General features: G+C 46.7%; 1 protein-coding gene across 1 annotated transcript in view; it reads left to right on the top strand.

Moving 5' to 3' along the window:
• LOC119401455 (large neutral amino acids transporter small subunit 2) overlaps positions 1 to 20,138 on the top strand; it is a 121,529-nt gene that overhangs the window by 89,292 nt on the left and 12,099 nt on the right. Inside the window, exons 3-6 of the mRNA XM_037668277.2 lie at positions 3,926 to 4,051; positions 10,686 to 10,779; positions 12,038 to 12,082; positions 12,945 to 13,068. Of these exons, the coding sequence (XP_037524205.1) occupies positions 3,926 to 4,051; positions 10,686 to 10,779; positions 12,038 to 12,082; positions 12,945 to 13,068 (389 nt within the window). The remainder of the gene's footprint in view (positions 1 to 3,925; positions 4,052 to 10,685; positions 10,780 to 12,037; positions 12,083 to 12,944; positions 13,069 to 20,138) is intronic.

Below are 20,138 nucleotides of genomic sequence, written 5' to 3'. Positions count from 1 at the left end.
GGGGCCCCTGGGCGAAGCTCAACAAAAACCGACGTGCGACCACGTTTAAACTCGTTGAACCAATTTTTGACGGTTGCCATCGAAGGAGAAGACTCACCGTAGACGGCATCCAGTCGCTCTTTGATTTAGCTGCGCGATTTCTCTTCCAAAAACAAGAATCGAATCACCGACCGATATTGCTCTTTTTCCATTTTTAACGGACACACGAAAATCACCTGCTTCCTCAAGCGGCCAAAACAAAACCGCGAGCCCGATTCGACTGGACCTTTGCATGTGTCCCTCTAAGAGAGCGTACTCAACCTCGGTATATGTCTCATGCGATAGCGTCGCGCTCTCGCGGTGAGGCTAAGTTCTTATCGGACCGCCCTCGTATAATAACCTGGTGGCCTGAACCCGGGAGGGCAACATCGCAGGTGTTTTTCTCAAGAAAATTTTTCCCGTCCATCCGTGATTATCATCCTAGAACGAAGGCCTCTTCCAGTGATCAAATGTACCCTAACATTTGAGATCTGATTCCATTTTATGCCTGCGAACTTCCTCATTTCGTCACCCCATCTAACTCACGGCCATTCACGGCTGCGTATCCGATCCATTGGTAATCTTGGCGCTGCTCTAACTGAGCGCCACTTGTCCTACGCGTTAAGTGTACAATCACTAATGGTGGATGTGATGCTACGGCACGCAAAGTCAAATGAGTGGAGTAGTGCCGGTCTTTCGACTTCTGTAGAACAAGACAAGAAGACATATATCAGCCACTTTTCGCCAATGCTGCCCTACTGAAGCGCGCGGTATGCCATTCCAATAATTTCATATGTTTCCGTACGTTCCTTGCGGAAATATATCGCAAGTCTGTGGCGAATTTATGGACTTTACGTGGATTCCGTTAATTCCGTGGATTCCAGAACAATAGGTTGCTGGTTCCGGTGCAATGTTCGCAGTGAAGTACAGTAAACGCGCGTGTGAAGTTATTTCTTGACGTTGCGGCCGGGGTCCGGCCTTCATATAATTACGGCCGGACCCCGGCCGAAACTTCTGTAAATCGCTTTTCTCGTGCGTCTAATGCACTTCACTACACGCACAAGCACACACACACACACACACACACACACACACACACACACACACACGCACACGCACACGCACACACACACACACACACACACACACACACACACACACACACACACACACACACACACACACACACACACACACACACACCAGGAAGTGTTATCGCCGGTCTTAGTTCGTACACGACCTGCCAGGCAATACCGCGGCCTGGCTCATCTCTCATACTGCCGATGCCAGCTTCTTATTTTATTTACTTCAGCGTTGTGCTAGTCTCACCCATTTGGGACTGGTTTTGGTTCGTGTGATTTGCATACACGCCCACATTTAAGTGCCACATGCACTTCCGTGCTCCTCGTTCTCTTCAGTTAAGTCTCTGACGTTCAATCACACTCAAAGCGTGAGACCAGTCACGTTGCTCGGCCGTTGGGCATTACTGACCACTGACGAACCACGCTACACGGAGCCGCGTATAAACCGGTTCCACAAAGAGCGGGACTCGCTCCTTCGATGCGAGCAATAGGAAACGCCATTCATCCTTGAGCGTCTGTTCAACTTTGTATTTTTCACGACTGTAAGTCTGGCCGACGTCTCGTGTCTGAACAGACGATGCCTTCGCGGAGCCGTCTGCTCAGTCTTTTGTGAGGATCGCCTGCCTATAAAAATGAAAGCATGTGCAAATAAACACAAGAAAATAAGCAAGTTGTCTTCTTCTTTATGCACGAGGCGGAGGTCTGTACAGCAGGCTGCTGTCAAATGCGACAATGCAAAGCCGGTTTCGTGGTCTCTGCTGGAGCTTCCAAACCCTTCGGTCACTGTTGGCTTGGCTTGGCTGTCTTCGTGCCAAAAAGAACAAAAAGTGAAGGGTTGCCTCGCCGTCTTGGTCGTTGTCTGCTAGACGATGTAGCAGACGACGGCGCACCCAACCGAGAGGTCGACCTTTCCCGTTCTTGCATGGTCCCTCCACTCGAAGATCCGTGAGGCGTGGATTTTGGGGCGAGCGAAACAAAAGTAAAGAGGCTTCTAGCCAGCGCGTAGATCAGCCGAGATTAGGAGACAGAATTAAGCGTACCGACGAAGGAGACAGCCGGGAGATTAAAAGAGGAAAGGAGGAGGGCGAGGGCCTTCGCAGCGTAGTAGGAGGAAGCCGGGGATGAGCGCAGCATACGAGCAGACGCACATCATCACCGCCGCCTGGCAGACGTCGTCTGCTCTTTTCCCACGTGACGCGTCGTCTACTTCGTCGCCCACGTCTGGCGTAGTGGATCTGTGCCAGAAGTTATTTGAGAAAAGCTGTCTTCTGCTTTGTGGTGGGCGTTGCAGACGACGATGGCCCAGGTACAAAAGCTGACGGGCCAATGGTGTTAGAAAGAAAGAAAGAAAGAAAGAAAGAAAGAAAGAAAGAAAGAAAGAAAGAAAGAAAGAAAGAAAGAAAGAAAGAAGGAAGTTAGCATAGGCTAGCCAAGACGTGATGGATTTTTGCCTGTGTGTGTTGAAATGTGTCAATCACATACTTCCACATGGGCGCGCGTCTCTACGAAATGTGCTCGAAGAGGAACCTTGTTAAATACTGATTCGAGCTTATTTTAGCCCAAGTAAGCGACGCTGTGGACCTTCTTAAATTCACCAGCATGCTTCCCCACGTAGAAGTTCTGGTAGCTAATAATGGCGGTGAACAGGCAATCACTTATTTGGTCATTTAATTGATGAATGAATAGATTAAAGATGAATAAGGCTTGACGCACACCAAGATATACGCAACGCAAATATACTTGTACGCGCACTAAACGCACAAACATATATACAGCGCACTGGCCTCGATGCACACACAAAGTCACGCACTGATCAACTGTTACTTGTACCTTAGAGAGATGGCTGAGCCAAATGAGTAAAGGAGGAAAAACACCAATGAACTCCAAGGGAGTTCCTGGGAGTCACGCAAAGCAAAGAAACGTCGAACTGTCCGCACTTGTCAGCTATCATTAGGCGTGGCGAGAACCACTTGCAATGTATGCCCAGGTGACCGCATGTTCCCGTCGTTCACCTGTGTGTGAGTGTCTGCGTGTACTGGTCGGCAAGTGCACGTAGCAGAGACTGCATTGGTGCTTCTTTCAGGCTTTCAGCTCTGTACGACGTTGAAGCACTCCGATCTTAATTCTCAAAGGACACGGTTAACTTGACAGGTGGTCTGATCTTTGCCAGACAGTAGGGACTGACATCACGTACAAAGGGGACGGCTGCTGTACTTTTGTCGTTTCGGGAGTGAATTACAGCCATGGCAGCTATTGTCATGAAGACTGAACAGCACACCTTTTAACAAGATCTTTTTTTCTCTCCTTACTACTCAGCGACGGTTGCGCTTGCGATAAGTAGTGGACACCCCGATTTACTTTATGGACCACTGCACCCTTCATCTTAATGTCGCTTGCAATTTTAACCGCTGAACAAAATATTTGTAGATCTGAAGTTCATAGTCTGATGTGTCATACTGCTCTGTCTCCCAGCAGCAAATTACAGTTCAGTGCTGCATTATCTCCACTGTCAGCCCACAGTAGTGGTTGCACCCATCCTGTCGACTGCGCCATAGTAGTTGCACCCATCCGGTCGACTGCGCCACAGTATATGCGGCCGATCCCAAAGATAGTATAACGCTTGCGTCACGTCTGTCACGTGTTCTGAGCATCCGCATCTAGCAGTCTTGCCTGGCATGCAAGTCATGGAGAAGGCACCAAGTGCCTTGCCGGATATGATCATTAGTATAATCGCATTGTGTATCTCCCCAAGATGTACAATATTTGACAGTTCTCCAGTCGGGAGCTCCTGTCTAACCTTCTTGATTTTTTTCCCTCTCATGCAGCACTGCTGACCTTCGTCAACTGCTGGGACGTCAAGTGGTCAACGCGCGTCCAAGATTTCTTCACCTACGGCAAGCTGATCGCCCTGGCCACCATCATCATCACCGGAGTCGTGCAGCTCTGCTACGGTGAGTAGAACGTCAAAGCTCATCTTGCTGATCGCAATAACGAATACAGTGCATACAGCCGGAGGTCGTACGAGTTTCAAGGAGAGAGCCAGGGGATCTCCTAGCAATATTACGCAACACATATCTAAAAACAGGAAGGAACACATTTCCTAGCAATATTAGGAAATACATCATTTCCTAGCAACATTAGGCAACACAGAGCCAGCAGTATCCAACAGTACGTAGTACTGACATAAAGCGTCCTAGAGCCTTTGTCACCTTGTTTTATATCCGTAACGGCTTCCCAAGGGACTTCTAAAATAACTGATATTCTAGTGTACAGCTTCTCTTCATTACATTTCTTTATGATATATGTCATGTCCTATGTTATTTTACTACTGTGCTTCTTCTAATTTTCGTCTTGAGCGTGTTGTCTCTTAGGTGAACCAGAAAACTGCTCCTTAAACCCCCGTTTTTGTTCCAAAAGGATACTCCACAATAATTACTGTCTATATAACTTACAAGGGCATGCTTGTCTGCAACGTGGACTCTAACATTGGCTATAGGGGAGGGGGGGCGTCATCGGTGTCTCTAGCTTTCGTTACGTGGCATACGGCACTGGCAAGTACGTACGTAATAGAGATGGCCGTAAATCAGGCCGTTGGCAGGGGCCCCGTTGAAGCTGCAGCAGCTGGAACACACGATTCGTGCCGATGGCTTGAATGCGGGCGATCGTCGCATGCAGGTGCTTATCGACTCGTCGCCACGCGGCACCGTTCCCGACGTCTGACTGGGAGCACGTTATAGGCATACTAAGAGAAAACATATTTCATGTAGATTACCCCCTATAGAATTAAGAGGTGGATAGCAAAATGACGTCTTCCGGTTCGATGCCTAGCTCTTCGCTGTTTCAAGGTGTGTGCCGTTCATTGTAATCGGGGAGAAAACACGTACTTTCTTCGACGCGGTTGTTACCAGTTATCTTGCCTCCTCCCCGATTACACTGAACCGCACACAACTTGAAGCAGCGAAGAGCTGAGCCTTGAAGTTTCTTTGAACCGGAAGCGCTGTAGCAGACGACGCGCCGTTTTGCTATCCACAAGTAAAACACAGAGAAAAACGAAAGGTAGACAGGGAGCGCTATATAGACACTGTCAAACTCCGTCATATTGTCATAATCCGTAATGGCGGCATCTTAAGCCAATAAGAGAGGCCGTAGCAGCCCTCCGGGCCAATCGGAGTTGACCAATGGTGGAATTTGGCAACGTGACGGAGTTCGACAGTGTCCAGGGGTGCTATTCTGGACACTGTCAAATTCCGCCATATTGTCGAATTACGTTAATGGCACCATTTAATGCCAATCAGAGAGACCGACGTTGGAGCCTTCCGGGCCAATCACAGTTGAGAAGATGGCAAATACGACAACATGGCGGCTTTCGACAGTCCAGGGGTGCTATTCTGGACATTGTCAAATTCCGCCATATTGTGAAATTCCGTTGATGGTGTCACTTAAAGCCAATCAGAGAGGCCGTAGCATCCCTCCGAGCCAATCACAGTTGAGAATATGGCGAATACGACAACATGGTGGAATAGGGCAGTGTTCAGAATAACGCCCACGAATGCAGGATCTAGAGGTCGCTCAAACACGGATTGTCCGTGTGGAAGGAGTAGTAACAGCCGGAACAGCGCTTGAATAAGGGTCGCGTCAACCGACGTACCTCTCATGATCACCGGAGAGTGACTGACAGCCTTGCGAAACGGACTCGTGCTCTATATATATAGAGGGGCCCACGCCAGTTCATACCTTCGGTTATATAGTTGCGTAAGCCCGGCTGGAGTTTGTGTGTGTATTTGTCGTTGTAGTTAGGTGCCATCAAGTTGCTACGACTCCTAGTGGCATAAGTGTTCGAACGTTGAGATCTGTTCAGTAGAGTTTATTTCTGCTTACCGGGACGTTTGCCTGTGGCTCGAAGAAAACCTTCTAGCCATTCAAGGAATTTGCGTGCCGATTAAAACCACTATTTCATTATTTAGCAACATTAGCCGATGTGGGTACTGCGCGAGTAAGTACACTATCAGCTTCACAAAAGCTATGCAGTCTCCTAAAGATTAATTGATGTTCTAGTGTTTCTTTCTGTCCCAATGGATGCTCCTTGTAAGTCCTACTTAATTAAGGTCATTACAGGTCTTCCTCCCTAATTTGACTAGGATTTTTTTTTCACGCGTACCCGGAAACTGCTTTCGAATTCCCAGTTCACTTTGCATAATATGCTTCCCATTAAAGCATCAATATTCGCGGCTGCCTTCTTATAGAAATACATGAGGCACACGGTTGATTTTAGACGTCCATGCTCGTTCAACACTCCGCGAGAATCGGCTCCACTCTGCATATTTCTTCACGCGACTGACAGGGGCCGGGGCGTTGTCCCACTGAGGCATGGCTCTCTAGGCATTGTCGAACTCTGCTCAGCCTGGCGCTCCTGAATACGCTACACCCTGCTCGTTGACCGTTGTCGCGTATTCTTTCACGCACGGCTGTTCTCGCGTGCTTGCAAGAGTCACTGCATACAATTGTCAACCCCCATATATACATTTTGGTCGTGCGCTTGCAGTTTTTGTATTGACTCGAGCCCCGTTCCCATTCGCCTCGCAGTTGTCATCGCCGCTACTATGGCCACCGCACCGTGAGATGGCAGCGCTCGCAGCGCCGCCCCCCTTGCTCGAAAGCGTGTCGTTTTTTGAATGATACTTCTTTTGGGTCTACTTGCTTGTGCGCGTTTTGTTCTTTGGTGGGGCCAGTTGAGTGTGTGTGTGTGTGCGCGTGCGCGTGCGTGTTTGTGTGTGCGTGTGTGCGTGCACGTTTTTAAGCCTAGCTGTGTGCGCGTCTTTTTTTTCTGTTGTGCTTACTTGCGTATGTGTGTTTCCGTTGGGCCTTATTGCGCGCGCACGTGCTTCTGTACGCCGTGGTTCCGTTTGTGCGCGCGTTTATGTTGGGCCTAGTCGTGCCTGTGTGTTTTTATTGCACGGAGCCAAGTCGTGTGTCCGTTTTTTGGGGGCCTTGTTGCGCAAATGGACGTGTTTTTTTAAGCCTAGTTGTGTGTGCTCTGCGTGCGCGTGTATTTCAGTCGTACAAATGTGTGCGCACCTGTGTTTCTCTAGGGTCCGCTTGCGTGTGTGTTCGTTTCGGTTGGGGTTAGTCGTGCGTGTTTTTCTGTTGTACTATCTATCTATCTATCTATCTATCTATCTATCTATCTATCTATCTATCTATCTATCTATCTATCTATCTATCTATCTATCTATCTATCTATCTATCTATCTATCTATCTATCTATCTATCTATCTATCTATCTATCTATCTATCTATCTATCTATCTATCTATCTATCTATCTATCTATCTATCTATCTATCTATCTATCTATCTATCTATCTATCTATCTGTCTGTCTGTCTGTCTGTCTGTCTGTCTGTCTGTCTGTCTGTCTGTCTGTCTGTCTGTCTGTCTGTCTGTCTGTCTGTCTGTCTGTCTGTCTGTCCGTCCGTCTGTCTGTCTGTCTGTCTGTCTGTCTGTCTGTCTGTCTGTCTGTCTACGCACGCTATATTGTTTTCCGCGTCTCTTTCAACTGCTTTGGCAAACTGCAGCGGCACCGCTTAATGATGTCGCGCATGCGCGCGCGCGCTCACTCATGCTGCACATTCGACGCACACACACTCGCGCCTCGTAGCGGCTGAAGGGGTCACCGGCCCGACAGGCCCTTCCTGCTATAACGCTTTCATCTGCTCAGCGTTCGGTCGTTACGCGGCCGTTTCCTGTTTGTGGTCGTATACCTTTCACAAGGTTGTTTGCTCTTTTTGCTTCCGACAGCTGCGTGTTCGATTATGGCCTGGGAAAAGTTGTCGCTTCAGTGAAACAAAAACAAGAGAAGAAGAGTTGCCTGCCCTGGTTTTAGGACGTTCTGGATTCCGGAATACCAGTTTGCTGTGTTTTCGCGATGTTCAGCAATAATGATACATCGCAAGTTCCATCGACCCCCCACCCCCTCACCACCACCGCCACCACCACCACCTTCCTCCCGTCGATCGAGTCCGAAAGACAACGAGCTCTGCAATGGATGCAAAAATGGAAATGAAGCGACGACATGCCCTTCTCAAAGGCCTGCCATTGGTCTGCTGCTTTGCGGGGCAAAGATGGCAATAGACAGTTGTTTGAGTGCAACATCTTTTGATCGTCATTATCGTCAAACGACATGCCTACTCATAAACCTGAACATAAAAAAAAAATGACGTGAAAGGTAGGACTAAGTAAAGATATGGGGCAGAAATGGCGCCCCCTTTGGACGATTCGTGGGGGCGAACGGCCCCCTATTGTTGTGAACCATAGGCACCATAGGAACCATAGGAACCGTAGGCACGCCTATGGTTGTGAACCTCGTGGTTTGATTTCAATGGGTGATCTTAATAGGGTCAAGGTGGGGAAGTGGGACTGCTGAACTTCTGCTGAACTTCGTCTTGCACAAAGTAGCTGCAATCCACACAGAGCCGAAAGAACGAAGCTTAGACAAATCCATGTACTGCCCGTCATTCCCATGCTAGTGTGGCTAGAATTCTAGCCACGCTACCCATGCTGACTGAAGCGTCATGCGTTGCCGCCCCAATAGACACGAACGCCACATTTCCCCCTAGTGTGTTATAATGAAACTCTACGGCCAGCGCGGCCGTTTAGTGCGGCCTTTTTCGTCATCTTATGAAAGCGCGACGCCTGTTTCGAAGCTCTTGTCAAAACATATTGCGTTAGCACGCAAAGATTGCTTTGTGTTTGTGTTCTTGGGTGTGAATGGGTGATTCATCTTCGTTCAGGCTGTTTGTATAAACTCTTCGCCACGCTTTCTCAACGCGCGTGCAGCTCCTCTCTTCTCTGTGTAGGAATAACTGTATAATTAGCATACCCCGAATCAGCGATTACATCCAAAGCGTGCGGCTTCTGAGGACAAGTCGTGGGTGGTTGTCATTACATCGCGCGTTGGTGGCATGTCTGTGTTTCTTAGTAGAGATTAGGTTCGGGCTAGTTGATTACACATAGCTACCAACTGTAGCCTGACAAGAAACACACCACAAAAAAAAAGCACATGCACGAAAAGCAGAAGCGCGAAATCCGGTTCGTACATGTTTTTGTTCCATGTTTTAAATCCTGAGCGTGCATGTTTTTCTTGGGTGTTCTGTGTCTCAGTAGCTCGCTGCAATAAGTGGCAGTATTTATTTATTTATTTATTTATTTATTTATTTATTTATTTATTTATTTATTTATTCATTTATTTATTTATTTATTTATTTATTTATTTATTTATTTATTTATTTATTTATTTATTTATTTATTTATTTATTCAGCACTGCCGGCTTCAGCGCGAAGTCGTGGCAGGAGTGAGTAGAATAGTAACAGGTGCAACACTTCACAATACGTTTTCCAGTACAAGAAAACAACAAAAAGAGCCAAAAGCGTTATTTAATAATTTCACACAGCTGGGAAGGTAGAGGGCTACGTTAGAGCCTGGTCATCTCAATGCACAGTTAAGAAGTTTCAACTATTCACTTCCCACAAGACGTACTATATTTCAGGGGCTGAGGCGTCGCTCTGCTATATACTCGCGAGGATGCGGGTTCAATTCCCCGACATCGGCGGCAGCATTTGGATGGGGGTGAAATGAAGGAACAACCGCGTGAGCTTAGATTTAGGTTTACTTTAAGAAACACCACGTAGTCAGAGTTAATCCGCAGGTTTGTTTCTTTTTTTTTGTTTAAAACCTTCACCGGCACCATGTAAGAATATTATGTAAGAGACAATAATTTTTACCAAGAATACAATAAACAAGCAAAATAAATACAAGAATAAGGTATTATAGAATGGTATCATGTGGTAGATATGGTTGAGATTGGTGTAACGTTGTAGTAATAAAATACTTATCATGTATCATACAAATTTGAGTAGGCCTACATCACATGTAGTTGCAAGGTCTATAAACATGACTTCAATTGATCATATGGTCAGTATAAACAGTCATATATGGTTAGTATTTTATTTCTAAGCTCCACATGGTCATGAACACAGGCGATGATCATGAGCGAGCTCATTCCATTCTTTAGTTGCGCCTGGAAGCGCATGTGCGTTGAGCGGAGATCGTGTAATAAAAGCTCACAGGTTCCCTTACACACTCACCTAAGACGACAAGTAAGGCGAAAACCATCTTCTTTTCTCGTCTAAGTCGATGTATTGATCCTGCCCTGCGACCCGGCGAAAGCTCTGTGCACCTAACGGGGTTTTTCACTGCCACCGGGATCGGAGGCACCTCACCTGGTTTTGCAATGCCTCCGCGATCGGCCCACTTTGACCAAGCTACGATGTCATGCAATGACGTAATCATGTGACGTTACGTTACGTGACGTCACTAAGACGTCACTAATACGTTATAATGATGTCACAAAATTTGGACATCTGCGATGTCATTATGACGTGATGTGGTGACGTCATCACGTCGCGATGATTTCTTGCATCACTGGTGTTGATGCCGCCGACATGGGACGCCGGTCAATTTTCGTGTTTGATGATGCATCTAAGGCTTTCAGCTTAATAATTTTTCTCTTTCTCTTTCTGTCTTTCCAGGACACACCGAGCACTTCAACTTCGAGAACACAGAGACTGACGTCACCAAAATAGCGCTCTCCTTCTACTCAGGGTTGTTCGCTTATAACGGCTGGTGAGTGGCACTGCCTCACTTAATTCGGCTGACGTTCGCAGATGGCGCGCTTGTCGCCCCTAACGACCGTTTCATTTAAAGCCCTCTAATGCCGTCAAGCCATATCTGCATCAATCAGAAAATGGCACAACTCGTACTATTATCGTCAACAACAGCCACTTGCCAATAAGAAAAAAGTTGTATCTCTAGAACAAAGCAATGTGTCAGTAAAATAGCATGCTACAATGCACCTGCATGTACAAGGTGTTTCAGCAAGTTGGTCCAAGCATTAAAAAACATGCATATGCGCAACTCGTGTCGAGTTGGTGCAATTGGCCCAATTGGCCAACTCGACACGCGGTTGGCCCAGGCTGCGCCATGTGCAGCACTCCTGTCCGCCAAGCTGGGCGACTGACAAAGATTGCTCAATTAACTTTTACAATAATAGCTTTAGCGAAAAAACTTGAATACAGAAGTTGTAGCGCTTGTTCAGGAACGTCGCATTATTTCATTTATGCTAACTGCCCTGTTCAATTTTCTTCCAGCCTTTCTTTAAAGTGCGCGAAAATTTAGAATACACTTGGCGCGAGTTAGCTGAAACACGCTGTATAGGCACATGCAGGAAGCTTACAGATGCACTTTGTCACTTTATTTTTTGGTTGAATGCTCTACAGTGAGTGAGTGAGTGAATAAACTTTATTACGAGATCCGGCATTTTTTTGGTAGAATGCTTCTTCGGTAATGCATACTTTTTCGGGTAATTATTGCTTGGTAAAGCGAGTTATTATTTGATAATCCTCGTTCTGTGGTACCATAGAACGAGGATTATCAAATAAGTAATTTTACCTAGAATTACTTGGTGGAGCCGTTCTTTTGCGGACGCTGCAGCGAGAGGCGTCATGGAATGCCTTGACAGAATGCCCTACTTTCTGCAGTTGTCGCTGTAGGCTGCAAAGCTGATTGCAGCAACCTGATCTTCATAGAACAGCTGCAAAACCATTTTTCTGTATCGTACATTACCTATAGGCAAGTGGTTCACGAAGCTGTGCAGGAATTGTTAGGAACTATTGGAGTGGACTGTCGTTTGAATTCCTCGATTTGTACGTTTGATGAATGAATCAATTAATCAGTTAATTAAACAGTCAGCGAAACAATCAATCACTAAATCAATCAATCAGACAAGCATTGCTTGTGGTAAAGTCAGATTTGACAGAATATAATTTATAGGTAGGTGACAACCTATTAACTGAATGATACAATTCCCACTTTTTTCTCGCAGGAACTACTTGAACTTCGTCATTGAAGAGCTCAAAGATCCTCACAGGTAAGCAAATAAAAATGAAATGCCGGGTACTCAGCAAGTGTCGGGTACTCAGTGTTGCTGAGTACCCTATACCTGATGGTACCTGCAGGTACAGCATGAGTGCCAAACGACGTAAAGTTTTTTCACGGTGCGTAGCGACTTTGCATCACTGCGAACGAATTTAGGAAAATTTTCGTAAAACGAAGGAAGCTTTTACGGCTTTCATTGGTCAGAGACGAAATTCTCGGTTTTGAAGACATTAGAAGTCTTTTGAATTGAAGGGGAAGTAAATCTTTGCAGTAATCATTCTTTCCGAGGGTGTGTGAACGACCTCTCGGCAATGATATCTTTATGGTCAAAAGTAAGAAGGCGCCGACCAAAAGCACTTAAAAAATAACAACTTTTGACCATGATAGGTTTCATCGAACTCTTGATTTCAATGATATCTTTATCAGAAATCCTGGATGCAGTTTCGAACCACGCGCTGCTGTGAAAACGTGCACAGGGTCTTCTCTTTTTTCAAGCGACCCACCTCTTATGTAACAGCCCTAAACGAGGTATTTAAAATATCGAGTTAATTTGATCTTACGCGAGCTGTTCAAAGGTGCAACACGAATTTTGTAAAACAGCTATTTCCGATTCTCTCACGAGCTAAAGCTGCATGCACACTTTGAAGCATATTCCGTCTGAACTTTTCCCAACATCTTTAATGTACTGATAAACAGCGTAACACACATCAGTTAAACCGGTCGCGCCGCGGCATACATCGGATCAAAAGCGTACGAACGGTACGTGCTACCAGGCTGCGTTCCCGCCATATTTTTGTTGGCGTTGAATGTTGTCCCGACTGCACGCGTGATGTGGCGCCATCTATAATACGCAGGAACCTCCCGTTGGCCATCTTCATCTCGTGCATCCTGGTCATGGTCGTGTACACGTTAAGCATCGTTGCCTTCCACACCACACTGTCCGTGCAGGAAGTGCTCGGAGCTGAGGCCGTCGCTGTGGTAAGTCTCCCTCTCTTCGTTTGTATATACAGGTCCATAGGCGTGCGCAGGGTTCCCCTTCAGGGGGGCGAAGGTTAGTCGCAGCGCCCCCCTCCTAATTATGTCAATGTATGGCGCTGACATTGCGCCCCCCCCCCCCCCCGAGTCGCAGCGCCCCTGTCAACGTGTGGGGCTGACATTGCGCCCCCCTCTTAGGTGAATAGGGGGGGGGGGCGGCCGCCCCCCTGCCCCCTCCCCCCCCCTGTGCGCACGCCTATGTACAGGTCTATATGCATCAGGTGGTGCTACCGAGTTGAGGAGACGGTGGTGGCAGAGCGTGTCGTGTCGTAACTGACTTAAACGAACACATAGATAGATAGATAGATAGATAGATAGATAGATAGATAGATAGATAGATAGATAGATAGATAGATAGATAGACAGACAGACAGACAGACAGACAGACAGACAGACAGACAGACAGACAGACAGACAGACGGACGGACGGATAGACAGACGGACGGACGGATAGACAGGCAGACAGACAGACGGACGGACGGACGGACGGACGGACGGACGGATAGACAGACGGACGGACGGACGGACGGATAGATAGATAGACGGACGGACGGACGGACGGACGGATAGACAGACGGACGGATAGATAGACGGACGGACGGACGGACGGATAGATAGACGGACGGACGGACGGACGGACGGATAGACAGACGGACGGACGGACGGATAGATAGACGGACGGACGGATAGATAGACGGACGGACGGACGGATAGATAGACGGATAGACGGACGGATAGATAGACGGATAGATAGACGGATAGGTAGACGGATAGAAGGACGGATAGACGGACGGATAGATAGACGGATAGACGGACGGATAGACGGACGGATAGATAGATAGATAGATAGATAGATAGATAGATAGATAGATAGATAGATAGATTGAAATCTCGGTGATACGAATCTCACGGGACCACCCAAAATATTCGTATCATCCGAAATTCGTATCACCAGAAAGCATGGAAAATTAGCATGGGACAAAAGAAAGCTGGCGTACATTCTCATTTATTGTTTTTCAGGGCCGCAGCAACGTCAGAAAGAACCCTGAGTGATTGTCACTTAAGTTTTTAGCTGTCAGCAATCATACCAGCACTCGTAAATATACGGCCCGCAGGCGCGTATTTAATTAATGAACCAAGTGCGTTGTGACCCGCGACAGCCGTTGCCCCTTCCAAATCTTAAAATGCTTTTTTGCGTGACACCAAAGTACTGCAGCAAAAGTAACAAAAAAACCTGTTCGACGCGATGGATGAAGGCCACAAAATTACAGAACCACGGTCCTGTGTTATGGTTTTGTTATTGGGAAGGTGTTGGGGATGTTTTTTGGGAGATTTACGGCCGTGCCCGCACAAGTGCGACCGTTTAGGTCGAACTTGTGCCTTGTGAGTCCTGACTCTTTCGTCAAGACCGTCCTCGCCTTCTTTCGGTCCTCGTCCACCTTTCATAGGACGTCTGATGCACGAGGAAGGCACGTGCAAACACAGTACAACGACAGAATCCCGCGTCGACGCGTTAGAAAAAAAAAAGCATGACGCTAATGTCCTCTGTAATCTAAACGCGAAGGCGCACGAAAGCACATAAGAGCCTCAAAGATTCGCGCACACAATCTCGGAGGCTGTGACGCGTCTCTGAAGGTTTATTCTGACCGTAAGAAAAGTGTTTTTTTTTTTACTATTTGGCGGTTCTGACGATTCTGACGATTTGGCGATGCGGCGCGCATGCCCATGCTTGCGTTCCCGGGCTCGCACGTGCCTGGTGCATCTTCCGCGACAGCGCGGACAGCACCGCTTCCTGGGCAGTAGCGTACGTTCGTATCAAACGTCGCTGGGTGAAAATCGGTTCGCAACAACCGTACTTCATTACATTGCAGGCCAGTGGGCCTTGGCTGGGACCGACGAAAAATTCGTATCACCCCGAAATTCGTATGAGCTTTGATCGTATCACCGAGGTTTCACTGTAGATAGATAGATAGATAGATAGATAGATAGATAGATAGATAGATAGATAGATAGATAGATAGATAGATAGATAGATAGATAGATAGATAGATAGATATGGGCAGCTAGGACAACTGAAAGGTAAACGTCCAGATTACTATCCTGCACTGGTGAAGGGGTAAGGGGGCGATTGAAAGTTAAGGGGGAGAGCACTTGCAGAGAGAGAGACAGAGTAGTTCTAAAGTTGGTAGACATCTCAATCACTGTATTAGGATTTAATTAGGATGATATTGCTGTTGTAAGAGCAGGTAGCCAATATTAGATAAATCTAGCCAAGCCAACCTCTATCAGTGCCGGTGGTATGCGGCCGTAACTACGGTAGCTGAATTCGGTCAAAAATTATCCTCGACATCTCTGGCCCAACTTCCCAGCACAACCCACTACTTAGCTGCTGCTTCGCGACATCACACGTCATCCTCTCTACTTTGCCCACCATCCGTACACCACACCAGTTATTTCTAGTTCACTATACCAGTTACAGTATGTCTCACCTTCGCCACCACGATTTCCAACATACCTACTATGCCTAGAATCGAAACGTGCGAATTGGTGGTACCCACTACGATTTCCACTATGCCCACCATCTTTGCCAACGTACCCGCTATGGAGTTGGTCGCACCCAGATGATTTCCACTGTGCCCATCATATTTTGCAACAACCACCATGGTGGTTAGTGAAAAGGGCTCAGGAATACATTGTCTCAAAGGCAGACAGGAATGCTCCACGTTGCATTCACTTTGGTTACCGAGCTCAAAACTTATGGTTGTAAGTCACGACAAAAATTATCACAAAGCTTTTCACAATTTTCCACTGAGTTTGCAGAGTTGCCAATCAACGTGCCGTGTTCGTGTTCTTTGGTATCATATTTTAAATAAATGACATCAACCTTAAGTAGAGACTATTACTTCGAGGGTTAAACCGGATGCTTGAGGGTCAACCCAATCTGTTCGCCAGGGGGGACTGGGAATGCCTTCCGGTCACCCCTGAAGAAGGAACCAAGCTGGCTCGAAAACATAGGGTCTTATATTTTTAGCACGAATTATTCTTCAGGTAATGTTTTTGGTTTATGCCTTTTAGTGTAAACTGTAGCCTCTTTCCAAACGGTCAGATTTCTGTCAAATGTTCACGTTTGAGTCTGACGCCATGTGTGGTGTACGCTTCCTCTGGGTTCCTCTTCTCCAGTGCAGACTGGCTGGTCAAAGCATGCTATAGCTCATGCCGTGGCCTCCGCGATTGGCGCGCTGCCTGAGCTGATTGCGGAGGCCACGCTTAGGCTGGCGTGTCTGGCTTTCTGCATGTAACGTTCTCTATGTCCTGGAGCGGGTTGATGTTGTATGGCCTGGTTAACTATCGACTGACTGCTTTTCACTACCCAAAGGAGCACCCACCCTTATGCAGATGTTGTAGTGAATATCCATCGACCAATTTTTAGGCCACCTAGAAACATTTAGCAGGAAATTTTCATGCACGTAAAAGGAGGTTACGTAAGGTATGCTGGCGCGATTTTCGTACATTACCCACAAAACTGCGGTCCTCGCTATGGCTATTAATGAGGCGCCTCGTTGGGTAGGCACTGTGAATAGCAATTATACGAGAACCCATGCACGTTGTACCTTCGCTAAAAAGACTTAATGGCGGTTCCACTACCACCATCTTGCCAATAGTTCGAAAAACGACAACAGACGACGCCACTCATCCACGTTTGCAGAAAGCGAGAAAATTGCGCGCGCAGGTATGGTCAGCGTCGCCTCGCGCGTGTTTTATATGTTATATGTCGCGCTAGGTGACGGAAATCGGCCGACAAAAAGCAAGGAGCACAAACGCGGACGGCGTCTTTCACCTACAATCGGGGCCAACTGTTGGCGTCGTTTCAACGACATGACCATAAGTGCCCCAGTTTGTAAGGACAAACGCTCGCTTCCTATTGCAGCCCTTGAGAAAGGACAGCGCAGCGTCTAAATACAATCGCTTGAGAACAAAAGAAAAAAAAACGCGCACACACACGCTCTCACCCACACGCACGCGCTACGCTCTCACTAACGCACTCACTCACATAATATAATGTGCCTCAGTGAAACTTTTGCGGCAACCTAAATGGAAACGCTTCGCAGCGTTTCAGTGGAATTGCACGGCCGCTACTAAAACAATCATTTTGGTTCATTTTAGCGACCGTGCCAGTGACTTTTATAGCATCGCGCGAGCGCATGTCTTTTGTATGTGTGTGTGTGTGTGGGGGGGGGGGGGGGGGCGTGCTTTTGCTTATTACAATTGGAGGAGGAAAAAATGGACAGACAGATTTCAGCAAATTATAATTCGAGAGTTATCTGCGAAATTTCATCCTCTCAAACTGCAATAAACGGTTACCAAAATAAAGTACATCTTGATGATCAGTTGAACACATGACTACCACTAATTACCGGAGTTAGAACCTCCTAGAACACATGCTTCTGCCAGCGAGACGTCTGACGATGAATGCGTTTGCGTGAGGAAGAAGACAATGATTTTTCCATGTGAGGCATGATTTTTTTTCTCTTGGGAACAGTAATAAACCAAGATGGTTTGTGCGTTGGAGGGCAAGACACCCCGTTATTTTCGTCTCTTTGTTCTCATTTGTAACCTTTCGCGACGCTGTGCAGGCGCGTTCGTGGTCGTCTGGCACGAGCGTTTACAACGATGAAAGCCAGGCGCAAGACGCGCGTAGTCACACATACTGCTGACTGAACTTCTTGTATAGCTTCCACAGCGTTGCATATATTGTATGAAACTGAGTATAGGTACATCGGCCAGCGTAGGCGTGCACACGAGGGGGCTGGGCGCCCCCCCCCCCCCCTTGGGAGGGAGAGAATACAACATTTATTGGTAGAAATAAGTCGCTATTGGGGGTGGGCCTCCTAGTCTGGAAGACCATTGGCTCTTGCCGCCGCCCGGGCACGACGGTCGACCAGGGCTTGTTGCTGCACTGGGTCAGAGCTGGACAGAGTCGCCTTGGGGGCTTACATGACCGGTCATGTAGGCTTTTACAGAATCCAGTTTTTATTTATGCTTGTTCTATAAAAGCATGAATACACTTATTTGTTGTGGAAAGCTGTGGTTTTCCTTTATGTTGATTTACAGGCACCATCGACAAGTTTTCCATTTAGGTTGCCGCAAAAGTTTTTCAACAAAATGTTCGTCAGTAGCATATGTATCGGCACTATTTTGTTCATGTGGCCACTCTCACGTGCGTCTAAGTCGGGTTATTCTTCGTTGACCAGACATTGCACTGTCCGCCTTGTACTTTGCTACGAACTAGTTGTTATCCGATCATTAGTAGTAGTTCTGGCTACGCAGCAAGCCGCTTTACGACAAAGTAGCAGTGCGCAACAGCGTTATCCCCCACTAGGTAGAGTAGTCCTCCTCAGTCGAACTGTTTCCTGACACCGTAGCGCTCATTAGTGGCAAAGACAGTGATCGTCTTATCCAAAGTGAGTGCGTCTTTTCACAAAGCACAATATAACTTTTCCAGGGCCCCGTACGTTTAATATTCTGCCACGTTGACTAGAACGTTCTGCATCTTCAACAAAGTCTCGCTTCTGTCGCATCGTTGCAACTAGGATGTAATTACCTGATTGGGTACAAGTTACCACTACTGGTCAGTGGAAGTTGTCGGCACAGTGCTCGACAGGCATACTTTGAAAATTCCGGCAATGACAAGCTTTCATACGTTCACCATCGTGTCCCCTTTGAAGCGGCGCTACATACGTATCATTCACACGGCATGTCAGCGTCCATCCTTTCACAATTTCGAACCTCACAGGCACGAAAACACTCAAAGGAACGCGCAAAACACAAGCAGCTGAACCACAAAGAGATGCACATTACTAAAGACGTGCCGGGGAACACTGGTTCTAAGAACGCGTGACGAACGCGCAATCTTCCTGCATACCGAAACCATTTGCCGCTTGACGAGACCGCCCCAGCTGCTGACGTGGGGCGAGTGGAAAGGGTTTATCACTAAGCCCTCCTCCTTTTACGGTTGATGTTTGTTACGCGCGGCGACTAGACTTAGCTAGTGAAGCAAACTATGAGGCCTGGAGATATAATTCATGCCTGTTCTACCCGTTTTATTATGTTTAATTGCGCCACTTTTGGCGAACGCTTGAACTCGCATAAAGCAACTTGATGTTTCATTTCATAGATGGAGCTACCACCAAAAAACGCCTGTGAGACTTATGATTCATTGAAAATATTTTGTTTGAAGAACTGAGTGGTCAAGTTAGTGAGCACAAGTAGATAAAAGGCACAATATGCATCTACTAATGTGCAATACTCGTTGGCAATTAGCGTCTAAAAGAAAAAAAAGCGAGTTTCTACGGGACTGGTCAGCAGGAAAATTACGTAAATTCACTGCTGTCTTGCAGGTTCCCTAATAAAGATAAAGGAATTTTCTCTACATAGAATCATAGAAAGGGCCTTGCTTCTTCATTATTTAGAAGTTCACAGTAGCAGCATGTATAGTTTTGTCGCTTCATCGGTAATGCGTGACCAAGTACAGCCATAAACTGCCGTATTGACACAATAATAATTCATCAAGTTTTCGTCAGAACACAAAGCAACTTCGCATGGAAAATAAGTGTGATGTAGTCTACGTAGCCACTAAATATTATTGTTCTGCTTTGAAAAGTAAAAAAGATATTCTCACAAAAACTTTTAATATTTTGCCCATTTTCATTGGAGCGTAAATAAATTACTAATTATTTTATGGCTAATATCTCTTCATAGAAACCTTAAATAGCACTTCTTCTAAAGGCACGGTAAATTTGGTCTTGTTATGTTGAACAGTTTCGCCGTACTGGCCGTACAACGGAGGCTTGTACAACGAAAATGCCTTTTGTTGCTCACACTATTTTCATTGCTACTAGGTAACGCTTCCGAACAGGCATTAATACCAGGTGTCATTAGAAAGCGGAGATCATAAGCTTTCTGAATTATTACAATTAATATTTATTTGTCAAGCGCAGCGAGCACAGTGCGTC

Source organism: Rhipicephalus sanguineus, chromosome 8 (genome assembly GCF_013339695.2).
Source record: "Rhipicephalus sanguineus isolate Rsan-2018 chromosome 8, BIME_Rsan_1.4, whole genome shotgun sequence".
In the NCBI taxonomy this organism is placed as follows: Eukaryota; Metazoa; Arthropoda; class Arachnida; order Ixodida; family Ixodidae; genus Rhipicephalus; species Rhipicephalus sanguineus.
The sequence above is the reverse complement of the archived record's forward strand: the minus strand, read 5'-3'. Positions and strand labels throughout refer to the sequence as shown.